The 23,310-nt window shown below is 52.6% G+C and overlaps 1 protein-coding gene across 4 annotated transcripts in view; it reads right to left on the bottom strand.

Annotated features, from left to right (window-relative positions):
* Positions 1–23,310, bottom strand: part of LOC105287640 (dachshund homolog 2) — a 216,263-nt gene that overhangs the window by 122,498 nt on the left and 70,455 nt on the right. For all 4 annotated transcript variants that reach the window (XM_011353298.3, XM_020034367.2, XM_020034369.2 and 1 more), the window contains 2 exons: positions 13,087–13,315; positions 9,925–9,987 (listed from right to left, as the gene is read on the bottom strand). In XM_011353298.3, coding sequence (XP_011351600.1) covers positions 9,925–9,987; positions 13,087–13,315 — 292 coding nt within the window. The remainder of the gene's footprint in view (positions 1–9,924; positions 9,988–13,086; positions 13,316–23,310) is intronic.

The following is a 23,310-nucleotide window of genomic DNA, read 5'->3' as shown; positions in this document are numbered from 1 at the left end:
GTGGGACTCGCCGCGTCGCTCCTTAGAGGAAGCGTTGACAAATGACGGAGGCAACTTTTATTATTTTAGATGTCGGCCCATCAGAGACGCGCGCGGGCGGTTACGGCCTCACGAGCCGCGGCGTCGGCTGGATGTGTTTTACATACATTTTGTAGCAGCAGCTCCCGGGGTTGCGCGCCCTCGCCCCCTCCCCCCGTTGACAAATGGTCTCGGGGTTTTATTAGACGAACTTTTTAAGGTACTCCCCCGGGCGCGCGCGGACGTGTGGTTACACTAAATAAAGATAAGCCCCGCGCCGAGCGCGTTTTTCTTGCTCTCCTCCTCCTCCGCGCGTCTTTCCGCACGATTTCATCTCGCATCTTCCGTCTGTCTTCTTACGAGATCGGTATATTTCGTCGTAAGCGGAGCATGGCTCGATTCGTCGCGACACTGAGATGGCCAATTTAAGGAATTATTTATCCATTCCGAGAGATTTCATAAAATGGCATCATCCCCCCTTTACGGCGAGCTCCGCAATCTTGTAGAGTCACATTTCACGCGGCCACGTCGAACCGCCAGAATAATCCTCGGATCTCTCGCGAGAGAGAGGGCAAGTCGGATGCACGTTTCGAGCTCGGCAGCATATTTACGCTGGCGATGACAAATGGTTTTTAGCGCTTTAGTGGTGGGTGGGTAGAGATACGAGAGATCGCCCCCCGAGACACCGCGACTACACGGGAGAGAAAGAGAGAGAGAGAGAGAGAGAGAGAGAGAGAGAGAGAGAGACGGACACCGAGCGACGAATCAGAGAGGAGGATGGAGAAGCAGAGGGCAGAAGAGAGAGCTAGAGTGCTTCGCAGATGCGCCGTGACTGATGATCCCTACTTCCAGATGTACTGTATATCCCCGGTACTTTTATCGGCGCTTGTTTGTTCAGCGAGCTCCGAAATACCAGTGGCAACGGCGTGCCGTCGCGGTGGATCACGCGTGGTGTTACGCGACGCGGGAAAAAAAACGGAAAACGAGGAGGAGAAATAGGAGGTGGAGGAGGTGGAGGACACGGTGGAAGAGGGAAGAGAAAGCGAAGCGAGCGACCGCGCGATTACCGGCAACGAGACGAGAGGCGAAAAAATGATGGTTGCATCAACACCGCGCACCCGGGCGTATATATATTTATGTGTCGCCTCGCGATGTTGGGCTTTCGTCGTGCCCGATGATGGACGTCTATCACGTGAGACAACGTCCGAGGCATTTGCCTCATCATCATCACTGCTCCATCTCGTCCTCCTTCTTGCATTCTCTCTTTCGCTCTCCAGCTTCCGTCCGCTCGGCGCTATTCAACCAGTTTCTGCTCTCCGCGAGTTTCTAACGAAGAGCGCTTAAATCCCGCGACAAAGGGAACGGTCCACGTAGAATTTTGAACAGGCGAGAGGTTTTTCTCGGTCCGCAATAATCGATACCAGCGCGATATGCTGGCAATCTGCTCGAAATGTTGCACATCCGCAGATAGACTTTGCGTAATCGCGGGTCTCGAGGAGTACGAGAGCAAGCGATCTTTCAACTACGCGAACGAGAACACTCGGCAAATCTCATTGTTCAACCCTGTTTGCTCTGACCGGAGAGCGCTCGGGCAATTTTCTAGCCCGGGGAGGAATAAGCACGCGGAATTATCAATTAGCGCGACGAACGGCCACTCTGCGTACGCTGCGAAACGCGGCTATGTAAATTGAAGAGGTCACACGGTTTTACATATTTCAACAGATTCGTGGTGTGCGGCGGGAGCGCGACGAGACGCGGAGGAAGAGGAGAACGCGAGAAAAAGAGAGGAAGAGGAAGAGGCGGCGATGGAGGGCTCGGTGGCCACTCGAAAAGTGCGGGCGAAGCGTTTTGTCGAGTGTTTTATGGAAAGCTTTAGAATTGTAGATTTTCTCTCTCTCCCCCGTAGCCGGCTGGCTGGATTTATGGCGGGCGACGTACGCGCGAACGTACGAACGTGCACCCCATGCTACTTGTGTGCAGTGCGCGCGCGATGCCGAAAATATAAAAGGATATTATTTAAATTCTTGAAAAGTCCGGCTTTTTGTACCGGCGACGCCTGCGAGAGTACTTTCCAAGAACGATCTCGATCTTCTTCCGTCTCGTGGAGGATGACGACGGCAAGCACCTTCGCTTGGTCGATTCTCCTCCGCATAATCGATGTCAGAAACATTTTGGAAGCGTTGATCAATGTGTGGTGCGAGGATGTAAGGGAAGGATGGCGGCAGCCGCACGCCAAGTTGCTATTGGATTTCAATTGGAAAACGATTATTCTTGTCGAGTGACCGAGGCTGCCACTTTGGCTCGTTTGTCACCGAGGACTCCGTTTCTCTTTCCGTCGCGCTGTCACGCGCAGGAAAGCTCGCACGAGCTAAAGACACGCCTCTTGTCCTCGTCTCTCCATTCTTTTTATTTTAATCTTAAAATCCTCGTGACAATTTCCAGAAATGGATCGAAGCTTCAATGGAACTTCTCACGTCGGAAAAAGAGCGCGACGAGCTTTTAAATTATTCCGCTAGGTATCAGGCGAACAGATCGATATCAACTAGATTTTAATTTCGCAGTCTCCTTTCGTTAGTTTTCTATAAACGCCCCGGGGGGTGATCCGGAGATCTCAAAAGAACGCGATGCATCGTGCGTTTCGCGCATGCAAAGCGACACTCTGATCAAAGCGCGCGCGCGAGGCCACCCCGAAGGAAGGGTGAACGTGGACGACGAAGGCAGAAGAATCTGATTTCGGGGGCGCAATCGTCGGGAATGCAAAGCACACACGGAGCTATTTGATCTGTATGCATATCGTAACAGCTCTCGTTCTCGCGCTCTCGAGGCCAGGACGCATGCAGACGTTGGCGACGCGCATGCATGTGCACCGCCGTCGTTGCGAGGGTGAAGAAGGGGGTGGCGGTGGCTCTGACCCCGCGGGGCTAAGCGCGTATTTACGGAAGGGTCGCTGATAACACGCCGACGATTGTGTCCACACACCTCCACCCTCTGTGTGTCCCTCCAGTCCTCGTGTGCACGCACGCACGCACGCACGCACGCACACGCGGGCGGAAACGTGCGCCCGCGCGGGACGGACACTGCAAATATTAGTTCATTACCAAAAGTGCCAGTGAAACCGAGGCTGCGAATGGGTAGCACCGCGGAACCGCAGGAACGTTCGTCCGCGGTTTATTTAACAGCGCCCTTCCGGCCGCTTTTCAATTAACCGCCCGCCGTCCCCGCCAACCGACCACCCCACGGATCACCAGGCTCCTTAATTTCTTATCCGCGTGGTACATCGCTCCGCGATGCGATTTATTTCCGGAAAATCCTCACTCGAGATATCGCGTTCTCCGCGATACGTTCTCGCTGACAAGGCTCTCGGGAAAATTTGGTAGGAATTTACGATCGATAACGGGGGAAGACCGACGCTGATGAGAACACGTGGACGCTACACGCTCGCCGGAAGTGCAACGAAGAATCGCATGTCGCGGGAGTATAAATAAGAGTACATCAGCGCGCGTGTAACCCCTCACTCGGTCGTGTCCGGAGCTCCGCACTACGTGATATACCGACATGTGTGTGTGCGTGTATGCGGCGCCGAAGGGGAACCATTTAATAACAATATATCTTGGCCGGCTGTGCGATATCGCGCGAGAAATACACGTCCATGGACGACGCCGGCAACGACGGCGGTAGCGGTAGCGACGAAAGACGGATATTTTAGCGTTAAAATCGGTATTCGTTCCGCCTAATTAAGACACATGGCGTAGACGACTATCGTAATTAAATTCCGACTGTCGAGGGAGCGAGCTCAGGGATACAAGTACAAATCGCACGAGCGCGATGGAGCGTGAAGAGATTTGCGCTAGGCGCGAGCGGAAGACGGCACGATCGAGCGAATACAATTAAATGTTACTTCAAGTCGAAGAAATCAGTGATTAGCTGTTTCCTAAAGAGAAACGCGCGAGACAAAAATAAACGAACATGGAAAACTTGTTTCCTGCGTGTCACGATACAAGCTTCGCTCCAAAGCTTCATCGGAGGTCTCATCCACGCGCGTTCGGCGACATGAATTGCATGACGACGATCGCGAGCTCGTTAGTCTACGACGCCGGCATCGCGACACGAATAGCGCGCGTCTCGTTGAGAAAATATCCGACGAAAGACGCAGCGGCATAACAAGACAGGGAGCGGAAAAAATTATTAGGGGGAAGTAAGGAGGATGACAATTTCACGGTACATTAGTGTCCGGTGGGAGTATCCAGGGACATGTTTGCCGTCGACGCGACTAATTATGTTTTTAATTAATCATCATTTTGTCGGTCCCGAACGTGGCCGACAACGACGACGACGACGATGAGGGACGCGCTCAAGTCGCCAACGCTGCCGACGTCCCAAAGTTTGTTCGGTTTGGCTCGTTACCGGCCGATGACGTGCGTTCTAATAATGCACGTTGGCACAACATGACACCTTCCTCATCCTGTCCCTCTCCTGTCCAGATGATTCCCTCCGATCCCGTAATACCCGGCGTCGGGTTCTCGACCCCTCGTAAACTGCAACGCGGCACTGAAAGCCGCGATCATTCTTTGTCGCGCGCATCTCCTCGCATCGATGCAAAAATGCAACTCGTTGTCGGCGAGCGCCGTCAGCCTGTTCAGGGATTAATTATCATCATTTCGGGCGGGCGACGTCGCGACGTCGCGCGCTTTACGACGTCCGGTCGATAAATAATTTTGCCGAGTTAATAAAATAAATGTCGCTCGGTCTCCCGGGCGCCTCGGCTGCCTTTTTTGCGCCTTTTCCCTGGGGGCACGCTGTCGCCTCTCCTCAAGAAGGCGTTACTGCATCGACTCGCGCGTTCGCCCGGCCGAGAGAAGTTTACGAGTCGGAAGATTTACCGTTGATGTGTAACAAGTTAACGCGCATTCTCTCCCTCGACGCCTTCTAGGGACCTGGAGCTACCGGGGGGCACGGCTTTTATATCACTTTTCATTACTCGCGTGTACCCATTAATTCGCCTTGCACCACTTCGCTTTGCCAACCCGATTGCGTTCTCGATCGCGCGACATTCGTAATTTCTTCGGCCTTACGATCCCGCGCGTCATCGATCCCGATCAAGGCACGATCGATCCATTTTCATCGGTCGCAAGATGAGGCGGACCCACCTGACGAGCGTCCGCGCGGTCACGACAGTAACAGGATCGTGACGTAACGCGGATCGTCCCGCTATCGTCCTCAGAGAGCACGGCGTGCTCGATAGACAGCCGATAATCGGTTCGACGAAGGGCCCGCGCCGATCGATCAAGTTCGCCGAACGCGAGTTAACCAGTTGGGCGAGTTGGCCAGTTGTCGCGAATCGAATACTTTCGTACGGGCCGTCGTCGATTTCCGTGCGGAATCTCGCGTCGAATCACGCGAGCGGACGCTCGCCACGACGTGGAAACGAAGAGACACATCGTGCAAAAAACAGCCGGGCTAATTGTCGACCGCGGATGAACGTTGGCATAATCGATCGAAAGAGAGAACCGAAGATCGAAGGTGACCAGGCGAGGAACTCGTAAGATCATCGATCGCCGATGGATCTTGTACCTGCTACGGACTCGAAGTGGGCTCGACCCGATCTCTCGTGAAATTAGGGTGACCTTAGCTCCAATCGAGTCCCCCGTTTTCTCTTTCTCTCTCTTTCGTTGGAGCGCGAAGTGCACAGATCGCGTTTCTTTTAAATATCTAAGTAATTGCCAGGTCGGGCGCGCGCGCACACCGGCAATTACAGGCGAAAATTATGTCGGGAAATTACGGGGTGGGCAAGTGGAAGAATCGAAGAGAACGGTATGGAACGACGCGAGAGGAGACGGAAGAACGAGAGTGATAGCGTGACTAATGCGCGCTTTGTCAGCGCCGGGATATAATCGCGCGGCGATTTTCGCGCATAATTCACTTCACTGGGCATAATTTGTGCCGTCTTGCGATCCCACGGATAAACATCCTCCGCACGTACATATGCGTGCATATCGAGACGCGACAATGGCCTTCATCGCAGACTGTAAACGGCATTCTAATCGCGGACACGCGTTTGCGCGCGCGGATTATTCACTAAAAAAACAGAAACAGCATAATCGGCCACGCGATCATTACACTAATACACCGTAATTACGCCGATCGTGAGAATTGTCCGTCAATCAACCGCAACGCAAAAGAGGAAAAAAACAAGTTAACCGAGAGGAACAATCAAAGATGACATCTCTGATAACCGAATCCGCGTTGATAATGGAATCCGCGCGATTAAGCGGACGAGGTGGCAGGCGTCGCGGCGCATCGCGCAATTATGGGATCCCCCGTTGCGGGATGCTGACAGCTCGAAGTGTGGACCGGTTGCGGCGTAAACGGTATTAATCACAATGCGCGTATTTGCACGCACGTCGCCGCTGTCCTACGCTGCGCTCGCCATAGCCGACTACCTCCTAGGTGTTTGCGCCGGGCTCTACGTGTGCCTGTCGACGCGCTGACAGTTCGTTTGAACGCAATTAGCGTGTCGCTCGTGATAGTCGGAGAGCGAGAATGGTTCCGGCCTATCGTCGAGCACGATCGCCGAGTCGAATTAACCGTTTCGTCGCGCTCGTCGCCGGCGCGCGAGATAGATGAGAAGCCGATCGTTTGACAGCCGGGACCGATCCCGCTCTGAGATAATATATTTTTCAACCTATCCGCGGTTATGGGATAAGTGAGCCTCATTCCCACGTAATTCGCGCGAAACAGCGTGTACCAGCCGTGGAATTTCTTGTCCTCGTAGACGACGCCTGTCTGGTCTGCTTTTAATTAAAAAGAATTTTAATTAGAAAATAGAAAACACGTTTCCAAAGTGGAATGCTCGATGATATCGATTCGCATTTGATGTCTCACAAGAAATGGCGCACTGATCTTTAGTTGTTTTATTACTCTACCTGGTAGAACGCTGACGCGCGCGCATCGAACTGACACGAGTCGTATATTACGCCAAGTGTTATACTAATTGCAAGTGATTACGATAATCTTGATCGTGCCATTCTCCAGCGATACGACTCGACGTCGACGACGGTGGTAATCGCGTGCGGTTATCAAAGCGGCAAGATGTGAAATATCTTACGGCGCATTCGACGTGTCCGCTTTTGCGTGCATCGCCGGTATGTACTTCTTTGCGGACGTGGTCTCGGCAGCCACGAAACCATGATCGTAAATGTAAATGGGCGACGTCATCTCGCTGTCGGCGCAGGCGGAGGGAAGAGGACGAGGAGGTGGGGAAGAAGCGAGAAGCGGAACCGTGGCAAGGGGAAAGGGAAAGGGGGGAGCTAAAGAGAGAGAAGGAGGAGGCAGAAAGAGTCGATCGTAACGACGAGGCTCAACTTTATGAATATTATTTTCCAGCAGATGTCCTGGACGATAGGACGTCGTCGCCGTCGTCGTCGTCGTAATTAATGACGCCGCGAGAGCGACGAGGAGGGACTCCAAACTCGGGTCGGGTCAAAGAGAGACGACGGACGGTCGTAGGGTCGACCGGGGGTGGTGAAGGGGGCGACAGTATGGAGATGCGGAGGCAGCCAGCGCGTAAGGGGATGCCGACGATAAGGAACCCGTAGGAAGGCAGCGGCGAGAAACTGATGGCGGATGGTAGTTGGACGGCGACAGACAATGCGCGTGAATTATGCCGGAATGACTAGGTAGTTTTAAAGCCAGGAAGCCGACATTAGCGCATTGATACCGAACATTCTGACTGCGGGGAACCATTAATATTACTTACTTCATAACGCGCGATCCGCCGCGGCGGCAGCTCGCGCCGAGGGTCGACGGGCCGCGCGCGTCTCCCGCAACTCCGCCTTCATCCGCTCGTAACGACTGCTTATCCGCCAGTCATACACCCGGAATTCAGTTTCATAGGTATCACTCATGAGAAACGAGATGATCGATAGACGCAGTTACGACAACGTTCATTTGCAAACTGGCAATTTTGCGATAGTCACTCTTTTTTCTGATGAATGCACGAGGCAACAAGAGTCACCTGGATCTGGAATTAATGAGATTTAATTGGCCAAGCCGGTGAATAGACTTAAGGGGAAGTTGGAGTTTTCCTCCGAGCGAGTGGATCAAATGGATTAGCGGAAACAAATCATCAGGATTAAAACACGCCAGCGAAAGGGGTGATAAAGAGATAGGAAAGAGAGAGAATGAGAACCGGAAAGAGGTACGCAAGTCTTCGGTCACAGGCTGCGTTCCTACGTGAGCTTGTAAAATCAAAAGGACAAACAATTAATAAAGCTGGCGCCGTCGATTAATCAGAATTTAACTCGCAGTTAAATACTCGGCAGTGTGCGGGATCGCCCTCGGCTGCGCGGCTGGCAGCGTACGCGCGCGTATCTCGAGGGAACGAACGAACGCGCGAGCCACGCAGGATAAACAAAGGTTTACATCAGTGTCAGTCGCAACAAGTCCGAATTCGTCTAGGGTTCTCGCCATGAATATTCACGGTGTGCTCGCCCGGTCCGCCGCCCTTCCGCAGCAAACCACCCCCGGTCGCTTTCGCTACTCCGGTCCGTTTCGCGGCGCCCCTCGCGCTCTCCCCACCGCCGTCCGCCCCCGCATCCGCTCTCCCCGTGGCCTCGTGCCCATTTACCACCCCCTGCGATATCCATCGAACGGCCACCAGTCAAAGGCTGAAATCACAATACGCGTTTGTCCGGTTGACGAAGTCGACGGTAGGGTCGACGGTAAAGCAAATAGAACGGGAGAGAGAAAGAGAAAGGGCGGCGCGCACAGGCAGTGATGGGGGGGCGCGCGCGCGCGGGGGTTGAGCGAGTGGTCGGCGGCAGGGCTCGACCAGTGGTCATTGCCTTTGAATTGGAAATTACGTTTCGGACGGCCAAGTGTCGATTTTCACCCCCATATTAACGGCTCCCGTCGCTCACGGTGGAGGCGCGAGATCCGACTCCTCCCTCTCGCGCCTGCCTTCACCCTCGGCGAGGGTGAAACCGAAGATCCTCGAGATGCCGAGAAGTCGCCGGTACGTCGACACGCGGCTTTCTCACGAATTTTATCCCTCGCGATTTTTTACCTCTGCTCGCAAAAAGAAACATGCGCGAAGTACCAAATTCGATGCAAACGAAGAGCAATAATGAAAAGCTTCGCACCCTTCTCGCCGAGGGTAAAGAGAGTGACGAGGAGCAAGAGGAGGAAGAAGAGGAGGCGGAGGAGGAGGAGGAGAAGGGTGCGGGCAAAGCCCCTTTCCGAAATCAACCCTTTCGAAAGGACGGGCGCGAGTGTTTCGCAGGCGCTCGAATGATTTAATCCCCGAATGATGGACGGGCACGTCGCGACGATGATCTGCGTGCCGTGAAGTGACAAGTGGTTAGGATCACGCGGAAACCTCGGTGGCTCCGCTCTGCAACCGTGATGCTGGGCTGAGTATCGGGCGTAGCGGAAGCTGCCGGTCGGATTTTGCGGCGGATGGGTGAGGGGTAGGATGGTAGCGCGACGTGGCGGCGGGGAAGGGCCGAGGGGGGCTACGAGCTCTCGCACCGTACAAATCATGTTGGCATTACAGCGTCAGGCCTGGACTCAACTTGTCGCGCGACCGGAAACTCGATACCGCTCCCCGATAATGCTGATTTATCGGAAGTGCAGCGGCCGCCTAGGCCGCCAGCGTCATCGCGCGGCCGACCACAACCCCTCGCCAACCCCCGTGCCGCGTTTTGTATTTTTGCGTTCGCGTGATGCACGCGATTTTTCCAGCTAATCGAGAATTACGAGTTCGCGGATGAACGGCGTTGCGCGAGCCCTCTCCTCGTCGAGAACGCGCCACGTGAAATCATCCCCTCACGTGAAAACGCGGTGATCGCCGCAGATACACGTGGTACCAGCACGATTCTGTAAAGTGCGGTTCTCTGGATGTCCTACCTTTCGAGATGTTTGACAATATCTTCGTAGGCAGCTCGGCAGTTTTCCCAAACCGTCCCAGACCTGTGGAGCACAAAACAAAAGGCGGTTACGAAACGACAAAATAGAAAAGAAAGCCGCGGCCGAAACTCCGGCGCGAACCAAAAGGCAAACTAAGGGAGAAACGCGTCGTCGATTCGTCAGCTTGTGGAAGAAATCGCGTATAATCGCAAGGCGGCACGCTTGATTAAGAGTCCTCGTCTCGTCTCTCGGCTCGTCGTCGCGATTCGACCGTTGCCGAACGCACTGAGAATGAAGAGTCTTTGATGTCGCTGATTAAAAAAGAGATGTCAGCGCGGCGGGAGCGGAGTTAATTTGTGACTCAGGCTCGCGAAGGAAGAAAAAGGGCGCGACGAGAGGAAGAAGCGGATGAATTAATCAGGAGACCGGATCTCGGTTTGCGCGGTATAAAAACGAAACGGAAATCAGGCACCATCGATCGTACGCCGGGAACACCTTGCCAAGTATCCACCATCTCCTGTCGACCGGAGGAAAAGTTCCAGAATCTAATGTCAATACGGCCTGACACGGTTTCCACGAGTCCTCGTGATGGGGTTCACGTATTTGCACGGCGGAAGACGGACTGCGATGCGGATAGGGAACTAGGGAAAAGCGAAAAGTAGACAGACGGGAAAGCGTACGTGTCGTCCGTGGAAACTGGTCGAAGAGGTCACGACGGGGTGACGAAAGCCCGGGGGTGGACGAAGGGAAGGAAGAGACAAGGCGAGTTAAGGGATGGCAACGAGGCAGGACAGAGAGAGAGAGAGAGAGAGAGAGAGAGAGAGGCAAGAGGGACGCAGTGGTGGCGTCGGTGTCCCAGGATGGGGTTGCGTTGAATTAATCATATTCCGGTGTTTGTCGTGGCGCCCCCAGACGTAATCCGTCTTACCTCCCGATCTCTCTCTCTCTCTCTCTCTCTCTCTCTCTCTTGCTCGCTCGCTCGCTCCTCCGCCGCGATAGATTTGCATTTTAATTAAAAGCAAAGCGCTGAAATCATAATGCGAAACGTGCGGCGCCGCCTTCACCGTGTCATTATACACGCCCGCCGCGTGTGCGTGTACACGCGCGTCCGTTAACGCACACCGCGCAACGTCGCCACGCTTGCGCTCACGAAGGCGCGATGCGCCGTGTCGTTAAGAAAAGATTGAGACGCATTAAAACTCCGGAGTGTCGACTGCGCGTTGAAAATCCTGACTAACATTGTCGTCAAATTTTTATACCCAGAGACCATCTGGAAAAAATACTTTTTAATTCTCTCTTTCTCGCGCGCGGTCTTCTTTTCTTCATCCTTTCTTCCTTTCGCTGATGATTAGAAAAAATTACTTTTCATCGATTGCAAAACTCGAGACGTCATCCGAAAGCAAAAAACAATCAAGTTTCCCTATATACTGTCAAGTCTCGATTTCCTGGGCGCCCGCTGCCTAAAGCGAACACTCGGGTAAAGGGGGTAATGGTCGGTGGTACGGGGCTAATTACACGGAGCGGATGTAATCGAAAATTAAGGCGAGTCTCCGTATCCTCGAAAGCTCCGGTTGGCTACGGGAACGCTTTGCGGCGTGCGGTGAGCGGGGACGTAGCGAGAGCATCTATTAGAAACGCGTTAACAAATGCCGGGATTAGTCCCGTGTCTACCCCCTCAAGCAGAAACGAGGACGCTGTTCCTTTGGTGTTCCTTTCTCTCTCTCTCTCTCTCTCTCTTTCACATCTCTCGCGCAGTTCTCCATACACTCCAGGAAACCGAATAAGCCGCGGTATTCGTCTTGGGACCGCGCGTAACGCGGCGAGGATTTGCCGAAGACGGTCTTTGCGTCTTCAAAGATGGCCTAGCGCCGCACGAGGGTAGACTAAACACTTCGCATTTCGCAATCTCAAGATCGATCCGAGTCATGAATAATAATAATACTAATAATACTAATAATAATAATAATTTACGGATGCCACCCTTTATATACATAGTATACATAGAAAAATTAAGAAAAATACAAAAAATATATATATAAAATCAAATGTAAAATATAAAATACATATACAAATCGTAAGTAAAAGTTACAGCCGGTAATATAATAATGATTCAAATAATGAGTCAATAACTACGTTGAATAAAAATAAATAAATGCAGGCTATAGATTCATTACAATCGCACGCAAGAGTGAAAGTTTAAAGGCTGATGCACTATTGTTAAAAAAGTCAACAAATTTAGAAACTAAGTTAGCATTTGAACATAGTCTTGCTATTGCAGAATTCATGCCATAATCAGTTCTATGATGTTCAATATAAAAAGTTTGAAACGTTCTTAACGGTCTTGGCGGAATATGAAAGTACAATGACTTCAAAATATGTACACAGTCTACGTTACAGTTTAACACATTATAAATGATCATGCTGCAACCTCCTAATATCGCACGGAACGCGACTTTGAACATAAGATTCGCCGCGTTCATTCGATTGTAAATTAAAATTGCAAACGATTGCAAACTACTTTTTCAATTCAAAGTACAAATGAGTAAAGAATAATGGAAAACGAGACCGACGAGAGCGATACCACGATGAAACGTAATCCAAATCGACCTAAGCAGGCGAAGTTGAAGACGCGAAGACAAAAAAGAGAAAGGCCGGAAGGAGGGAGAGGAGGGGTTACGAGGCAAGGCGCAAAGAGGCAGAAATCAAGCGATGTCGAGACCCCTTGGATTTCCACGGCTTCGCCGCCTCTTCCAATCCTCTTAAAGTCGTATTCCTTTCGCTTCGTCGACCGACGAGCGTCGTATGACGAACTCGAAACGAATAAATCCAATTTCCGAATGAGCTGGCGATTCCCGCGAAAGTAAAAGCAACAGAAACTGAAACCGGAATGAACTGTTTCTCTCTTTCGGAGCTTTTGACTTTCCGGAAAGCACCAAGCACCCCTTCTGCCATGTCCCTCTTCGCGGCTTCATCACTACCTTCATCGAGCCATCGCGGGTTGTTCCCGGCCGGCTCGTAAAGCTCGGGGGAGGAAGTTAATGAAAATGTTTCCCGCTGCGAGAGAGGACGCGCGACTTCCGGTACATCGTCACCCGCTTGCGGTCTCACGTGGCTCCAGCGGAATGAATCAAGATGGATCCAGGGGAGAAGAATGGGACTCACCTCGCGAGGGCTTCCATGTTGGTCATATTCGGGTTAACCTTGAGACCCTGCTCGGCCCGAGCCTGTGCTTGCGCCTGCAGGTGATGTGGCAGGCTGGCCGGTGACAGGATCGCGGTGTGTCCCGCACCCGGGTGCCCGCCGAGCTGCATAAATTGCATGTGACTCAGATGCGTGGGCGGGTGATTGTAGCCGTTCGCCAGAAGCGGTGACTTCTCCATCCTCGGCACGTCTGCAAGCAGAATTTGCACTCGGTTTTAAATTACGTTCGACCGTGCAACTTAACACTAATGCACGCAGCATGAATTGCGAATTCAATTGACGATCTCGCTCGATCTCCTTTCACGGTTGCGGTCGCGAGAAGGCGAGAACGAGGGATCGAGTGGAGAACCGGAGACGAGCGGTCCGAAACGAACGAACGAACGGTCGTGTATCTGAATTTCACCGGAGTCGGGTGAGACGTGTAGCTTCCGGCGGAGCAAGGATAAAGAGCGCTTTTGCGGGCTTGATGGATCGCTGGCCGCTTAACCAAATATCAATCACAACAGGCGGCAGCGCAGCCTCTGCATATAATCTGCGCGTTGATTCGCGCACCCGCCGTCGCCGCCGCTAGGCCCGCATGTTTGCGCGACGCCTTAGCAAGCCACCGTGATGGATTCGCGAGCGAATCCGTGGAGCCCCCCGGTAGACCACCGACCTGGGGTTTCATCGCTCGGCTATATCGATATCTCTTTCTCTCTCCCTTTTGTCTCCCCCTTTCCGTATCGAGCTTATTCCGTCCGCGTGTTCGATATCGAACGTGCGGCAGGACGCGCGTATTATTCTTCGCGACTCGTCGCCACCCCGAAACCGCGATTTTTCAGTACGCGATCGACCCTCCCCTTCGCTCACTGTCTCCTCTTTTCGTCAGCCGGCGACGTGGCGCAGTAATGTATGCACAGTCACGTTTCTTGATCGATGCCTCGTAGCTTCCACATGGTGAAGACGCGCAAGAGGGAAGACGCGACGTCCCACTATATTTGTTACGCCAACATGCGGTGCTGATGCGTTTCCGCTTTACGCGACCGGATGACGGAGATTCATCTCCGCGCTCAAATCTCACCTACGTCGCGTCCTACCAGACTATGCGTCCGTTTCTCTCGAGCGAGTAGAACACGCACTCGCAATTCGTCGGGACCGCTCTTTGCCGCTCGAGTGGGAACGAAATCACGAATTCCTCGTTAAGTGGTCCCGGTTGCGTTCGACGATCTCGTCGCTCGCGGCGTTAAGCCGCGCGATTTATCGTGCCTTTCTCGAAACCGTCATCCGCGCCGTTTTATGAAATATTAGACAAGCGATACTGTTGTCATTGGACTAACTGCCAAGCCGAACGGCGCGCCCTTTCGGGGACCAGGCTATGCGCGAGGGAACGGAGGGTTGAGGGAAGAGGAAAAGAGCGAAAGAGAGAGATAGAGGAGGGGTATGGAATGAGTGTGGTGCCTATTCATTACAAATTATCTAAATGGCAGTGATTTTGGCGGACCGGCTGGCCGTTTGACGAGTAAGTGGCGGGTTCGCCGGTCCCAGTGACTGTCATTCCGCGCCGGCCCCGGGCCAATTGGCAGCCGTTGAGCGGCGGGCAACTGAATCGTTCGACAACCACTGCGGGACCCGGCCCATGACCGGCCCTAAAATTGGACTTATTACAACTTATAGAGCGCGATTTGAACGCTCCGCTCAATAACATACATTATCCCCAATCCATATGATTTAATGAAATCCCTCTAAACTCGCCACTTAGCCTCAGTACCTTCTCGCGCAGTGCCTCTTTTTGTATATGTGCCCTCGCGCAGATTGGTACGTATATATGCACGAAGGGAGAGAGGAACGGTGGGACAGAGAGAGACAGAGATCCAACAAGAAGAAAAGGAAGAAAGAGAACGAGAGGCGAAGAAAGCGTCGGGGCACGTTCCGATTATTGCAGATACCTAAAACGCACATTGCGCGATTTTATAGCCCCGACAATACGTATTTACCGAGCACAATGCATGCAGGCGTCGGGTCGGTGATAGATGAAGACGTTTCGAGGTCCTTGACGCGTACGCGCGACTCTCGTCCGCCTCTTCCTCGGGAAACGAACGCAACCCCCTTTTAAAACGCGCTTCTCTCAGCACATCGAGATCTCGGTCGATCAAGATCAAGACCAGTTTAACTCACCGAGCGAGCGTTCTGTCGCGAGCGAGTGGACAAGTGATGCACCACCCGACGATCGGTGAGAACGCGCATCTTCCGAGAAAAACACGCGGGGGCTCGAAAGAGAAGACGCTTCGGGCGGCTCAATCACCCTCCGGTTGGTCGTTGGTCGCCGGGAGACCCTAAAGCCAAATGCGAGAGACGATAAAACACAATTTGAGCTAAAGACTGCACTCCTATAACCTCCCGTCCCTTGCCCCCGCGCGGACGAACGCGCCGCCACCACCTCCGGCCCCTCCCGGAGCTGATGAGGTGACAACCCATAATTATACAGACCGCTTTCTGTCTGGAGCTGACTGCGGTGGCATGCAGAGGAGAGGCCTCCATCATCCTCCTCCGTCCTCCTTCGTCGTCCTCCCTCTCCCCGCCATCGCCGCCGCCGCCGCAGCCTCATCTCTTACCTCCCACCCCTATTTCCTTTTCTCCGTTCTTCTCCGTCTCTGTTCTCTCTTCCCCTGTTCTGTCCTCTCTTTTCCATCCTCTCGTTTCTCTTGTGCGTCTTCTTCTTCTTCTTCTATTTCTCATTCTCGAGTTGGTCCAGGAGGTTCCGGGCCTCAACCACCCTGACGCTTAATAGTGATACGTACGTTTTCTTCACGTGAGGAAGAGTCGAAGGTGGAGCGAGTCGAGGCGAAATGACGGAGGGGGAGGAGACAGACTGACCGGAGTAGTCGCTTCCACCCGTGCCACGCCGTCCCGTGCCCGTAGGAGAAGAATAACTTCTGCTACTTCTTTCCTGGTGTTAATTACAAAACGCGAGAATAAATTGCCAAGCTAAATGAGTGCCCGGTATCTCTCGACGGTCTCGTCACGTCTTTTCCATCGTCCTGCGACTTCGCCGCTGCCACGACGGCCGGATGAATGAAGGCTGACCCGTACACGTGAACGACGAATGGAATTTATGAAGCGACATCAGCTCGAATACGTCTCGAATCCTCGCCGCGATCATTGTCAGGATAGCATCATGGACATATGTAATTCGAACGTACATAAAGTATTTCAATTCTTATCAAAATTAATAATTTTGTCGGTAATGACGAACGTCAGACGCCGAACAATGCAGCCAGTTTCGTGCTCGATCACCGAAAGTATTTTCCCTCGGGGGTTGCGCGCTACAGGAGTTCGATTCGTCGTTGCGGTTCTTTGCCTCCTCCTCCTTCTCCTCCTTCGAGCGGATAACGCTTCTTTCGGTCGGCCAACTACCAGCGAGGGCCATGTGAAATTATTCGGAAAATATACCCTTTGTACCCGGTCGTCCTCGACGCATCGGCGCACTCCCGTGGCTATTGTTCTTACCAAGCGACGGAGTCTACCGAGAGAGCTGCGCTCACTCGGATCCATCGTTTGCGCTTAAGTACGTACATGTTTACCCTCGACACCGACTCCCTCAGAACCCTCGGATTTAACCCTCCGACACCGACCCTCCGGCCGATGACACCGCGACTCTTTGAGAAGCGGCGCTGCTCTCTTTGAAACACTCGCTTCGAATCTTCAAATCGCAAACTCCCAAACTCCGACTCTCGATTTCTTATTCGGCAGGAGTAGCAGCGAGACGTGAAACATTACGGCCTATCTACGCGCGCCTTGTGACGCAAGAATCTGGGCCGATTGAAGGCAAAACGAAGTGTAACAGGGAGACGCCGGCGGTCGCCGTAGTGCATACACGTGCACCGGGATAACCAACATTGTTCCTCGGTCGTACGTGTGTTGGTACATAAACACAAGACGGGAAACACAGTTTCGCGCACGAGGAATCCGGTTTTTCAAGTAATCGAGAGTCGAAGCAGCCAGCCAGCTAGCCAGGCGAGCAACTCAGGCAAGCGAGCAGGCAGGCGAGCAGGCAGGCGGGCAGCCATCGAGGTAGCTCCCAACGTCCGTCGAGTCTGGAAAGAACGGAGGAGAGAGTGGATGCCATGGGTATCCACCTCCTCGCTCCTCCTCCGCTTCGCTGTGTTCCTCTTTCCTCGTTTTCTTTCACCACCACACCCATCCTTCTTAATCGATCGATCGGATAGCATCGAGACGTATTGAGACGCATAGGCGTCTCGCGACCGACCAGACGTGTGATGGCCCGATCGGGCGAGCGTCACCAGAAATATCATCCTGTCGGACAGCAAACGATTACAGCTTTAACAATGCGCGAATTACATTCACATTTCGCGCGAGTCGATAATTTCGCAGCACATTCCGGTCGAACTACGTGCGTCAGAAGCACTTCTCCCTTCTCGTTCGCTTCCCAAAATCGCTTCTGGCAGTTTCTCCTCGTGGAGAACGGAGTTAGAGTATTGAGACATAGACGAGGTGCCTTACAGCCGATAAAGAGGAAGCCGCGAGAGGGTTACGAGCCGCGACGTGGACAAGGCAGAAGAAGCAACCAATCTTCCTCGCGGTACACCGTAACGACAGTAACGTACGAAAGAAATGGCTGGACTTTCCTTTCCACTGCGAATCCGCGCGCCAACAATCTTACCGAGTCGTTCCTCTTCCTCCGATTGCCCGCTCTCCTCCTGGTCCAGCCGCCGGTTACCTCCGCAGCCTCTCTGCCCACTCTCCTCTCGCACGCAGCAGTCCAGTATTTGTTCTTCCAGCGTCTCTTTTCTCTACGAGAGAGAATCATCCAAGGGCAGTAAACCCTTTGATATATAGTCGAAGGTTTTTAGAGTTCTGTCAGCCACGCCCACAATCAGCCTTAGTATTATTTACACTCCTCGTGCTCCGTAGACGATCGTCTCCCTCGTAGGTCCCGTCTTTCTCTTTCTCTCTCTCGTTGCCTCCAATCTGTTCTGTCGCACTCTTGTCTTCCTACCTCCTCCTCCTTCTCATCGTCTTCCTCTCCTTCCTCATCGTGCGAGTCACAGCTAACGTCATCCCTGTCCACCCGCCTCTCTTTCTTCGTCCTGATCACCGGCCTTTCGTCCACTTTTTAACGGTTTCCTCGACGTATCCTGTCGCTTTGTCTTCGGGCGCTCTGCATAATATAACAGCGCCGATGCCCAGGCTGTTGGGGAGATCTCTTGAATCTCTTCTTGTGTTCTTGTTCCATCTATCCCTCCTCTCGTTTTCTCTCCGTCTCTCCTTCTTCGCGATCCTCGTCCTTTTTCCTTCGCCAATTTCCCCTCCAGAAGGACCGAGGCCACCGACGAGCGCACTCCGAATTTATAAAATTAGGTACGACCGCGGCTACACGTCTCTCGCAAAATTATCTATTCCCGACGCACGAATACGTGCTCTTCCCTCCGATCGTACCCGCGGGGCCGGATTTCGGGTTTCGCTCCGCGCGTCTAAAAGCGCGTCTCGCGAAAAAAGGATCCGACCGGCCGAATATAAATCGACGCATATTTTATTCCACGTGAAATTTATCGGCCCGAGGAAACGGCCCGAAATATCGATGATCCGATTATATCGACGCCGTCCGCATACCCGATTGATTTCGTCCGGTTATACGCGACGTGTACGTACGCCCGTCGTTCTCCATTATGCGCTCGAGGCGCGATCGACTGTTTCGCACGCGAGCCACGACTATTCGAACCCGATTCCATCTCAAGAGACTCTGCTCGAGTCGAACGACGGAGACAAACGGGCGAAACGTTACGTCTCGAAATCGTTCTGACCGTCACGAAAAATCGTATCCGGGCCTAATCTCGAAGGTAAATCTCTCCCGCGGGCTAATCAAAACCAAGGATCAATCCCAGGGCCCGTACACCCGAACCATCTGCCTCTGCTGCCCGCCGGCCAGCGTTGCAATAGTCCGGTCCGGCCATCCGCATGGTGAACGTTCGCTCGGTCCCAGCGGGGTCGATACTTTTCACGTGATCTCGCACAACATCGCTTAATCCTCTGCATAAACATTGTATTGTATTTCGCGCAGGGGATGCTCCCATTATATCATATTTTGTTATTAATATCTTCTGACTGGATGGGCCCAGAAGCTGGTACGGGCCACTTTTGTGTGTCGACGAGCGTAAAGCTGCTGGGAAAAAAAGAGAGAGAGAGATACCGGTTTTCTCGATCGCACGATATCCGCTACAGGTATTTTCATAATCCAGCACGGAAAATTGTTCCATTCATGTAGAAATTAACTATCTGAATCGTGTAAATCTATCAGCCGTATCAGTCTCGCGATAGAATATTTCCGATTGCTGGCGGAGCGATCTCACTCAAATTGAGAGATCGGTCTCAGAAGTCAACGAGAGATCCGTCACGCCCGATACGGTAGTTACGAGCGGCCAACGCAACAGAATTGCGTGTACGTGGTCGCAGTAAAGCGCTGCGGACATTCATGAAGTTTTTATGGTGACCAGGTTTATGTCCTTTGATGCGCCATGTGAGTCCAACTGTTGAGCGTTTTAAAGCCGCGTGTCGTTGGCGTCCTGCGAGCGCACGTATTCATCCGTGCTCAGAACGCGGACGTTATTTATCATTTTATGCGATTATTAAAATAAGGATTAAGCCGCGCCGTTAAAGTCGCGCAACGTGCGAGAACGCCGCTTAAACGCGGGACCGTTCGCACGGTCTCGACAGACGTTCCTGGCAAGGAACGTAAAATCGACGTTTTCAGGTGGCCAGAGGCGACGATTAATTTGCGGGAACGGTTGTTTTCACGCGCGTACCGCGCTCACGGCACAAACGAGCCATCATTTTTTGATCGCCCTCGAAAGACATTCGCCCCTGCCGGCCGGCGAACCTTTTACGGTCGGAAAACAGCGGCCGGTGTCGGTTTTCATTTACTCGCTCCGTTATTTTTCTGTTAGCCCGCCCGCACCCCATGGTTACCACCGCGGCCAGCCCTCTCTTTTTATTTCCCGCATCGCGCGCGTTTGTTGGTCACGAGGGCCGCGCGCGTACGAATTACACAGAAATATTCGCGCGCGGACAAAGCGGCCGGGCTCGTTGATTCGCAAGTTAATTGAGCGGCGCGGCACACTCGCCCGGCCGCTAACGAGTAAATTGTTGACTACTACCACCATCAACGATCACGATCGCCCAACGGTCGCGTCACCGGGCGCTCACGCGGTGAGACCAGCGCTAGCCGGAAATTGTACAGATTTTTGAGCCAATTAATCGCGGTTTTAATCGCAGGAAATTGCCGTCACTTTGCCGAAAAAGCGTTCCACTTGCCTCCATCTCCTCTGTCGGCATTGGGCTCCGCGGTTTCGAGCGTACATCGTCCCGTGTACGAATTTGTGTTAATTTATTTATCTTGGATAACGAATCCTTTCCAATTATTATTCATAACTTAATAATTGGAATGTGGCAAGGGCGCTCTGGAGGTCAAGAGATATTGCACTTTGGCATTTCTAAATCCGACAAGGCGGCGATCCCATGCGCTGCAATCATTTACAAAAATCCGTTGTAATTCCGCGAGATATACATTGTAACGGTGTTCGAACAGCCGACAAGCGAACGGGATTCTCGGGGATCCTAGATCCTCTCAGTGGCTGGGGCGGATCCGCGCGGGAGCGTCGTAAAGGTGCCCCCGGGTCTCGGTGAAATAAAAAGGACGACAGAGCAGAGCGTGAGGACCGTCGTAATTAAGTCGTACTAAAACTCTCTCGTGTCTCGCGAGAGCTTTGAGAGGCGGTACACGGGGTTTTATGGGGCCCCTCGCAGCGGCCTGCACGCCGATGTATGCGTACACGCGCGACGCGTGTACGTACACGCGCACGTCCGTGTCGGCTGCTTCTTTATTTTCTCGAGCGAGACCGACAAGTCATACGAAACATTGTTGCAAACCGCGTCTTCCGATGAGACTGGTATTCCTGTACGATGTGCCGTGATTCGCCGTTCCCGCCAGTTTCCTCTACGTTACTCGCGCCGTAAATGAGGGCGAGATGTGGTCGCAGACGAGGCTAAAACAATCTTCTTATTCGCAGATCACGGAATCCAATGTATTTAATACCAGAAATACTTCTCACATCATTCAAAACACTTTTTAAATATAAAATTATGTTCTCTTCCTTGATCCCTATCTTTATTTTTTGTCTCCTTTATTGACGTCTTTATTTGCGACGTCTCTTCCTCGCGACAAAAAGCGATGAAACGCGAAAATCCTCACAATTGATTTACGGTTACAAAAATGAAGATGTTTAATAATGCTTTCGTTGTTTTGCGTCGGTCACACAACTCAGCGCCTTCCTTGCATTTCCCTGCACCGCAACCGGCAACCGCTTTTTCGCCACGCCGCGCCGCTCTCATCCCCACTTGTATCCTCTCGTAAAAAACAATCAAGCGCGGCCAGACCAACACAGTAAACCTTGATTGTAACTGATGAGGGGCAGAAAATCGGGCGAAACCTTCCTGGCCCCCGAGCCGGGGGCAAAAAGTGATAGATCCTTTAGTTCATTCGAAAAAAATCTGCAGATTCTACTTGGAGCGGTAATGACGACGAGACAGCTTCGATTAATCGGACCACATTTTAGGAATTATTTCTCTCATGCGTCAGGCGAGACCACAGCAGGGGCTGACGATATCGTCGTTGACGTCCATCGCCATGACGATCATTTGGCACGCAATATCTCGCATTCGTCGCTCGACGATGCGAATGTAATTTCCGACCGCAGCGTGGAAATTCCACGGGACTCGGCCATCCCGTGTCTTTAATCCGGATATTCGGTCTCGCGCGGCAAGGATCATCGACGCGGGTACGCACGTCTGTAAGTCGCGGTGGAACCGCCGTTTCCCCAATTCGTTAATTACCTCGCACGACTACCTGGCCGCTCGGTATCGTCGACCGCAACTCTGTGGGTTCCCGTGGCCCGCGGTCAAGAGAACTGGATATGGTGGTGCCTTGTGCGGGCACGCGGTACATGTATAATACATCCCCCGATACATCCTGTCTCGTCAGCGGACTCGTAAATCCGTGATGCGCTACTTGCGTTATTTTACGCCTACGCGAATCCGCGATGCGTTACTTGCGATGTGTAACGCATTCGTTCGCACGCACGTGGCAATCCTCAACTTTCCTTTCTCCGGTATGCAAATCAATTTTATTCATACAAGTATACATGAAGGGAGATAAGAGCGCGGTTTCATTTAATAATGTAATCGTATGTAAAAAAACGGCCGTTTCTAATTACATAATCACGTTTTGAACATTAAATCGCGTTTGCTGCGAGCAACTCGACGCGATAAGCCCGGTTATTAACGCGTCCACCGACCATTGATAACACCTCATTATGAATATAACAAGTAACGCCGTCGTCGTCGCCGTGGCGAGAGAAAGAGAGAGAGAGAGAGAGATACTAGCTCACGGTAATCTATTCTCTTGATCAAATCATCAGCAAGGCATAACTGCTCATTAAGTACTCATGTGCACCGGCAGCAATTAAAATCCCGCGTCACTCCCGGAAATCCGTAGAGCTAGGTCTTCGCGCTCGCCGAATCACCTCTTCAAGCTGAAAGCGGAAGAGACAGCGTGTCTTCGACTCTTTGAAAAATCCACCGCGTGCCTGCAGAATCGTTTTATCCCGTCAACATCGCCACGACGATGCAATACACGTGTCCACCTCCGGAATAAACGACCGTTTACAAAAACACGGACTTTCGGACTTGAGAGCGAGTCGGACCTTGACGAGTGGACGATTCAGCAACTTTTACATCGCCATTCCGGGTGTGAAAATTGTCGCGAACCCGACAACGAGAACTTTCGTCGGGATGGCCGACGCATGATATTGAAGCGATGTCGGGCCACTATTAGCTGGGTTTTATTGGTACACGGGCCAGCCGTGTGCCGGCTGACCTACGACCGCCAACAGTTAATCAATGCTTTTATGAGCATTCGCTTGGCAGTACACTGTCGTTTCAAGCCGCGGCCCGTCCAGCCGAACCCACCCACCCACCCATCAACCCATCTACCTAGCCGACCGACCAACCAACCACCTATCCAGCCGCCCAACGAGCGCGACAAGCTTCCCACTCCTCTTTCTCCCTTTCCCCGTCACCCCCCCGCGCTATCTCTTTTCCACACGTGTTTTGTACATGCATGTATGTCGCGTG

The sequence above is a fragment of the Ooceraea biroi genome, chromosome 5 (genome assembly GCF_003672135.1).
Source record: "Ooceraea biroi isolate clonal line C1 chromosome 5, Obir_v5.4, whole genome shotgun sequence".
Taxonomy (NCBI): Eukaryota; Metazoa; Arthropoda; class Insecta; order Hymenoptera; family Formicidae; genus Ooceraea; species Ooceraea biroi.
The sequence above is the reverse complement of the archived record's forward strand: the minus strand, read 5'-3'. Positions and strand labels throughout refer to the sequence as shown.